Source organism: Sminthopsis crassicaudata, chromosome 1, assembly GCF_048593235.1.
Source record: "Sminthopsis crassicaudata isolate SCR6 chromosome 1, ASM4859323v1, whole genome shotgun sequence".
Classification (NCBI taxonomy): domain Eukaryota; kingdom Metazoa; phylum Chordata; class Mammalia; order Dasyuromorphia; family Dasyuridae; genus Sminthopsis; species Sminthopsis crassicaudata.
In genome coordinates, this window is record NC_133617.1 from 67691633 (window position 1) to 67700291 (window position 8659).

Consider the following 8659-nt stretch of genomic DNA (forward strand, 5'->3'; position numbering starts at 1 on the left):
TATTTCTTATGACCAATATGACAAATCTACTATCTTTTGACAACCAGGCAGCTGGAAAGAAGTTTACTTAGCATTAGACCCTTACTGGCTAATGGTCTGATTCATTTGAACAGTAATAATCTTTTATACTTAGCAATATATAATAAAAATTCTATTTTCTCTGGTTTTGAAATATTCCCAGTGTCAGGAAATAGAGGAGAGCAAAATAAAGTATAACACGTGATGTCAGGACAAATACATTATTTTCTGAACTCTATTCCATTAAAGAACTAAAATCTATCTTAATTAGAAGTATAAGTATCTAATCTGTGAATACTTCAAAGTATCTGTAATGCCAACATGTCAAATGTAGAGAAGTTGTGGGATCAGAACTCATGTAAGCAGTGGCCATAAGGTCATAGATTCTCCTTAGCAGATGGTCTTTTGAGTTGAGTGCCCTGAAATTCAAGTCCATTTAATGGTTTTCTGGTATTTTAAAAGTTTAGGGTTTTTTTTCACATGCAGTGAGGGGAGGAGCCGTTGGCCTGAAAACTGTGATGCAAGTTACTGCTGACTACATGCAGATACTATGATAATACCATTAATGGGGGGGAAAGGAACACTTTTTTCAGAAAGTCAGAAGGTCAGAAATGACCTTCAATAAATAGCTTCTCACATACTGGTTTCTTCACATGTTGATGCATCTTAGGATTTTGATTCAGAATCTTTTAAAATGAAGTCTGACTTTGTTTATCAATATTAACAGCTGACTATTTCTAAGAATCAGAATTTTTAATAAGGTTCATGAGTTTCAGGTTTAATCTTATGTAATGATAGATATTCTCACATATAAGATTTTGAGGAAAGGGTCATTCTTTGGTGGGAGTGTCTAACAAGAGAAATAAGCTTTGAAATATAAAAATCGTACAAAAGTTATTTTGAAGATTAGCTGAAGCACCAACATTTCCAAAAAATTAAACAATTTTTAAACTTTAATTTCAAAATTCTGATTGTTTAAATTATTTACATTTTGAGTCTTACCTATCCTATTCTTCTTGAGAACCAGGATGCTAGTGAAGTGTATCAAGATCCTGTTGGATGGATACATCTGTTGGACAAATATTATCTGTTCTTGGGAGAACAAGAAGATGCTAGAAAACTTGTAATTTATCTTTTTGTATACACTAAAGCCAAAGATGGAATAATGAACAATATGAAACCTAGAATAACTGTTCAGAAATTCCTTGGCAAAAAACCCCAAATTTTCTCCTGTTCATGGTGGTTCTCATAAAGCCCATACTAGCACATCAATCCTGTAAGAAGACTTGTCCAGTAATACTTGTTTGAGGCTAATTTTTTAGGATTAGCATAAATTCACTTTGTTGACTAAAATATTCATGTTCTTAAAAAACTAGATTTTGTTATAGGTCTTGGCATATGATGATGATAATGATTATTTCTTTAGCACTTAACTGCTTTTTTCAAAATGCTACTTCTATGTAAATATAAACTATCTTCTCTTCCTGAAAGTCCAAGTATTTGACAGTTACAGATAATTTAACAATCTCCTTAGAAAACTACATCTTTTGCACTGAATAAGCTATATAAAAGATACTTAAGTCAAGAAAGATATTGAAGAAAAATTCATTTTGTACATCTAGGATTTCTTTTACTTCCAAATACAGGATCCTTTCAAGAATGCTGATTTTTAACTTCAGTACTTCATTGATATATTGAGGTCCTTTCAAAAATCTCTTTTAAAAACAAAAACTTTCTCCTTTGAATCATATGAACAAGATGATATGAAAATATAGTTTTTCTGTAGAAATTTTTTCTTTGATAGTGAAACAATTTGCTTTTCCTCATGTAGAACTGTGCCCAACAAACTTCAAAAATTTATGTTTTGTGTTTTGTAGTATAATGCCCAAAAGTCTTAATAAAAATGACAAATTCATGTATATTCAGAGGACTCCTTTCCTCTTCTTGATCTGATTGATTAGTCAGCAATCTACCTAAGCTCCACCTGAAAACAATCTATCTCGAATCAATCTTGTTTAAACTGGGTTAGAAAATTGCCCTTCTATCTCAAAGGAAGACCTGCTTTTTGGATTTATGAAGCATTCAAGAATAATGTCCAAGTACCGAACAAAAGAGACAAATGCCTTGACTTGATTTTATTTTGCTACCTACATCTTTTACGATTCATTGGTGAAACAAGTTTCTATGGACATACTCTATTAGAGAAGTCTGAATTTAAAGGAAAATTAATTTCTGCTGACTTTTTATTTTTTATTTAAATAAACTAGAAGGAACTGAATAATATTCTGTTATTTTCCTCTAAGTTAGCATTAACTGTTAATTATTCTAGGACTTGGATCCAAGAGAAGAAAGGAAAGGGGCAGGGAGTATACTCTAGGTTGGGACATCCTGAGCAGTAGTAGTACTGGGTAGATTTGAACTTACCCCTGCCAGTTCTTGTTGAATAGAAGTAGGCTGGGCTTCAGAAGCGGGAGGCGGAGAAGCTCTGGCTGAGGCACTAGCGGGAGTGGGAAGCTCTAAGACATGCTCACCAGCTGACTCTGTGTGACCCACACCATGGTGGGGGGACTCAGCCTTCCCCTGAAGCTCCTCTCCCGAATCCGACAAGCCTTTTTGCTCTGCAGAGGACTGGGAGCAAAAAAGACAATTTTCCTTCAATGCACAAGCTGCAACATGGGGGAGCAGTTGTCACAGTGCCAGGATATCTAAACCTTTTTAATAACTTCTGCCGGTTACTGGGAGGAGCTGCTCCAGGCAGAAGTACCAATGAGCAAAAGCACAGAACAGGTTTAAGAACCTGTTTAAACAAAAAAGTACTTCCAAATCAATAGCAGAGAAAATAAACCAATTTGGATCTGCTGCCAATTTGACGCTGCTAGAGGTTCTCAGATGGGATCTAGGAAATTTGGGTTGATTTTCAAAATTTCCAACAAAATTTTCATACCTGTCAGTTTTCTATAACTAAGGTAGCAGAGTGGATAAAGCACTGGTTTTGGAGTCAGAGAACCTGGTTTCAATTCTCAACTCTGCTACTAGCTAAAAGATCCTTGAACAAGATACTTCCCCTTTCTAGGACTTAGGAGGACAAAATGACATCTAAAGTCTTTTCCAGCTGTAAATTCCATTATCCTGTTTTTTGTTTTTGTTTTTGTTTTTTCAGTTTGTGGCACTCAAAAACAAAAATGCAGGTGTTTCCTCCCCTCACTCTTGATTTAGAGTGACTACTGATAGAATCTAACTGAAATGAAAATGTGTATATATTGTAGATATAGAGAAAGCTATTGAGTTTAAGAAAACAGAAGCTCAGCAAACCAATACAATCAAATCAAGTTGGGCAAAGGGCCAACAAGTTGGCCTGAGAACCTATAAGCCCTCTTTCCTATGCTTTTATCATGCTTTGAAGTGGGGCACCTGGATTCCTAAGGAATACCTTTAAACTGATACCACCAGTAGGGAATAACAAATTCATGGAAATTTATCCCAGGCTTGTTTTGCAGGAATTTAGGCACAATTTTCTGACTGAACTTAGTCTTGTTTTCAAACACCATTAAATCTAAGAATCTCAAAATTTGCAAAGACACCCTCAATGTACACAGTCCAACTCATACTTAAGTAGAAGTCTCATCAACAATATTCCTAATATGCCTCAATTGGTCACACAATTTCCTCTGACATACTACCAGTGAGAGTGGAAATGAATGATTAGTACTCATTATCTCCTTTTCACTTTGGGAGAATTCTTATTGTTCTTTCTTATATTTATTTGAAATGTACTACTCCTAGTTCTACCCTTTGAGACCAATAAGAACAAGTCTTTTCCTTCTACTTCATGACAGCCCTTTTTATTTATTTAAATACATGAAGAGAGCTCTCAAATATCTCTAGTTCCTTCCAGAGAGCTTTTTATTACATAGTTTTGAGATGTCACAAAATGGTGCAACTGCTAAATGAGTGGTACAGATAGTAAATCCTGATAGAAGTATTGTTCTATACTTCCTAAATTTATCCAGTACACAGGACTACACCGAACCTGCTACCACAAAAAGTCCCATTTGATCCTGGGGAATTAAAGTAGTAACATAAAATATATATAATGTGGACTTAAAATAACTGTTAACTGATCCACATCACTAACTATGGAACATTTCAATAGTAATCTGAACAGATAATTGGATAGAAATAACCTGAGAAGGAAATATAAATAGCTATATTTATCTATGTATGAGATCACTTTTCCCCCAAATAGAATCATTTGAATTAAACAAAAAAAGAGAACTAGGTTATTAAGTATACCCAACTTTTTACTTCTGGATATAAATGATCAAATCCCATCACAGCAAGTAAATGCTCAAAATCTAGGCCAAGAAATTAATAAGAACAAAAATCAGAGGCCTAACAAAATTCATCACCTTTGGTTAAAAAGTTTTACTACAGGTCACTAATATTAAAGAACTTCACACAGCAAACTAATTCACTCTTAACAACAATCTTAAGGATTTTACAATGAATTAATCAAATGATTAACAACATGCAAAGCACTCTGAAAATCTTAAAAAGCACAACATAAATGTTACCTATTATTGTTACAAATCACCAGAGAAGTCCTTCTTCTTTAAAGTTTTCCAATATTACATTTGTATAAATCAAATACCTACAATTCATTAGCTTCTGATATCACCTAAAAATAGTTTTTGTTTTTTGTTTTATCAAACATACTTAATTCTATATAGTCAGTACCTTCAGAGTTTTGAAATTGTTTTAAACACATGAAACAACATGTACAATCTTTTACATCAAATCAGTATTTTTAAAATCTATAATAATTTCCACTTAAAGTGCTATTCTAACATTTGAAAGTGATACTCTTTCAGGAATCCAGTTTATTAAGTCAAGGAAAAGAGATTAAATCAATGGAAATAACCAACACTAATGATATCACTGCACTGCTTTATCTTTTAGATGATTCTGAAGTATTTTTTAAAACCAAATGGCCAGTTATATTACTTGTATAAACTTAAAAATCACTCCTTATTTCTAAAATGCTCATAATAATGCAAAAAGACAATGAATTTAAAGTGGCTGAATCCTACACCTCCCAACTTTCTATTCTTCAAACCTCCCTCCTACTATTTTCACTTTCTGGCTCTGTTACTTTATCTTTCAAGTCTCAGCTTAAGTTGTACTTTCTCTAAAAAACCTTTCCAAGTTCTCCTAAATCTTAGTGTCTTCCTTCTAAAATTACCTCCAAGATGTTCTGTATAGATCATTTGTACAAATTTTTACGTTTTTAATCTCTCCTTCACACACCCACAACTAAAGTTCAGACTCTCCTAATGTCAGGCCTAGGCTACAATAGATGTTGGCCTCAAATCTCCCTTTAGTTCAGCCCATCCTCCATGTTGGCTCTCAAACTAATCTTCCTAAAGTGCAGATCTATCGGACTATGTCACCTGAGAGGGAAGGGGGATTTTCTTCAATAAACTCCTGGTTTATTGTGGCTCCCGATATATGTAAAATTCTGGCATTCATAGTTTTTATATTCACTCCCATTGTTCCAGTCTTCTTATAGTTTAATACTTCACTACACTTTTCCCAAATACTATGCAATCCAATCACACTGGCTTCCACCTAGCTGCTCACCCCCCTCCCCCCAAGCATTTTCACTGGCCTTATCTTCATCTTCTGGCTTCCTTCAAGTTCTAACTAAAACCCAATTTTCTACAAGAAGCTCTTAATGCTAGTGTCTTCCCTCTGGGTTCATCTCTAATTTAGTTCATATGTAGATCTTGCCAAATCTTTTTGTCATTATTTTCATATTGTCTCTTCTATTTGAATATGAGCTTCTTGATAGCAGGGAATGTCATTTGCCTTTTTTTGTTATCTTCAGTACTTAGTACAGTGCACAAGCACACAGCAGGCACTTAATAAATTGCTTGCATATATTTGTTTGCATGTTGTTTCTCCCATTGGACTAACTGTAAACTTGCTCCCTAAAAAGTGGGTCTAGCTTTTGTTTGGCTTTTTTTAGCCTTTCTTTGGATCACCTGCACTTAGCATAATATCTAGCACATAGAAAGCACTTAATAATTGTTGAATGAAACATTTAGCTAACATAAAGCAAATGAGAGAATGGGTTTCTTTTACCCAGATAAAATGATGGTTCCATAGAACTTGCAACAATTGGTATTTTTTTCAACTCCTGATCCAACACTCCTCCCCACTACTACTGTCTATTTCAGCTCTTTCAAAGTACTAGATCAAAAAGTGCTGCAAATGTGCCACTTAACAAATATACCAATCGTAGGAGTTTGTGCTGAACATGCAAAAGAAATGGAATTAGCCAGTAGCTAAATACAAGGCTTCATTCTCTTTGTCTGTCAATTAACAGTACAGCAATTGCAAAAGTTCTGCGAACTGCTTTTGCTAAGCACTAAATAAAATGCACATTTAACAGTATTCTATGAAAATTAAACCGTTAAGGAGATGGTCTAGCATTCCATATGCAATCCTATTGCAACTCACATGTTTGCTGGGAACAGAAACTAGATCAATTCTCTCCTTGTATAAGAGAAATTAATTGATTTTCCCAATAAACAAATATATTTGTATGTACATATATATATGTTGTGTACACACACAACACACAACTAATGTTCTGATAGTTTGTGTTTAAGCACAATTTTTATTTAAATCAATATTCAATAAACAGAATTTGAATGAAGCTATTTTCCTAAAACATACATATTTACAGGGTTGTCTTATTTGAAAAGGTGGGAAGGAAGAAGAATGGCTTTTTCCTGTCCCAATCATGTGTTATATTTGATAGGTAATTATGATTAACTAGTAATAAAGGAAGCTTAGATAATACGTCAAGTAATAGAAAAAAAAATCTACTAAACACAATCTTAAGAAGGTAAGTTATAATGGTTTTTGAAAGTTTGCTTTCACGTCTAATCTTGTTTGCAATACCAAATAAAGGAAACAAAAAGCTGACATTTAATAGACATTCTGATGCACTGCACTAACTTTTTTTCTCATTTGTAAGAAACAATGAAGGAATAAATGCATTATGTTCATTTCAATATTCAGTAGCATCATAAGCATACTACCTGATGAGAAGATATCTCAAAACAGGCAACAACTGGAATCACTGAAATGTTAAATGACTAATTTTTAGGGCTTTGTGAAAAATCACAATGATCTTATGACAAAAGTGTTGCTCAGTTAGCTCAGTACAAGATACCAAGATACTCTGCACCAAGGCACCAGGCACTTAAGTGCAATCTTTCATATAGAAAACTATCAGGGAGTTTCCTTCTAGCCGTTCACATCTGTTTACATTTAACCACTGTATTTATTTAATATTCCATGGTGCCTTTCATCTCACATTGAAACCAAACATACCAATTCCTTTATTAGTTTCCCAAGGAAGCCATTTTTCATGTTAGTTCCAACTTCTTTATGTCTTCTATGTTTGTTGATGTCAATACAAATGTAGCTCATTTCTTTTAGTACTGAAGTACTTACAGTCTCTGTACAAAAATCTCATATTGAAGTTAACAATAATTAAATTCACATAAGCTGTCTTAGACAAAAGGCAGCTTGTTTGCCAAGGATTCCTGAATTTGTGTTCCACTGTCAAAGATTTTGAAAATTCAGAGTTATCTTATGATGAGGCATTTAATTTGGATTTTTGTTGAACCTAAATTAACTCATTATTCTGATTTAAGGGGGTGAGGGGGAGAACACAAACTGGGAAAAAATAAAAGTAAAAAGCCCTTCTCATATGTTTTCCATGCAATTTCATCACAAATTATGTGATTTACAAGTGCCTCCTCTGGATCACACAGCAATGGAACTGCAACATCTATATTACTGGTAACTGCAAAAGAGGTGGTTTATCAGCAAGCAATAAATAGTTCTTAAACGCCACACAAACACACACACACACAGAAAACTTCTGATTTTCTTAATAACATATACCTTAAAAAGCAGTCAATTTCTATTATGAATATTAAACTAAAATAGATGGTTCAGAGGATTAAGAAAATCCTCAAAATTTGCAATTTATTGAACATATAGGGGAATTAGATCTAATATGACCCTAACCCTAAAACATAATCATAAGTTCATCTCTCAATGCCTTCATACTCATTTCTTTCACACACACCCCAGGCTGGGGTTAAGTGACTTGACCAGGGTCACACAGCTAAGAAGTGTTAAGTATCTGAGACCACATTTGAACACCGGTCCTCCTGAATTCAGGACTGGTGCTCTATCTACTGCACCACCTAGCTGCCCCCTTCATACTTATTTCTTAACAACTTAGGAGCTCATCTAGAAACTCTTTACATAGAATACTTAAAGCACAAAGAACAAGATTTATAAATAAACAAATTAGGGAAGAAGGTATCTTTATTCAGAATAGAAAGGAACATGAAAATCACTTGGATTATCAAACTCTGGATATTTTTTATGTTTTTTTTTTTTTTAACAAAGGAATCAATAATGGAAGGAGTTTAAATTACTATTTGATAAAAAATACAAAATGTTAAAAGTGTTATAAACCAGGTGAAAAATCAAATAATACAAATCCCTTTAAAGTTCATATTAATACAGTAAATATTGTGTGTGCAACAAA

The 8659-nt window shown here is 33.7% G+C and overlaps 1 protein-coding gene across 19 annotated transcripts in view; it reads right to left on the reverse strand.

Moving 5' to 3' along the window:
* Positions 1 to 8659, reverse strand: part of RANBP3 (RAN binding protein 3) — a 74118-nt gene that overhangs the window by 49388 nt on the left and 16071 nt on the right. For 8 of the 19 annotated variants that reach the window (XM_074308945.1, XM_074308926.1, XM_074308918.1 and 5 more), the window contains exon 3: positions 2443 to 2646. The exons of 5 other annotated variants lie outside the window; for them this stretch is intronic. In XM_074308945.1, the coding sequence (XP_074165046.1) occupies positions 2443 to 2646 (204 nt within the window). Of the gene's footprint in view, positions 1 to 1020; positions 1106 to 2442; positions 2647 to 8659 lie in introns of those variants that run through there. 6 more of the 19 variants (XM_074308984.1, XM_074308968.1, XM_074308994.1 and 3 more) reach the window with 4 other exon arrangements.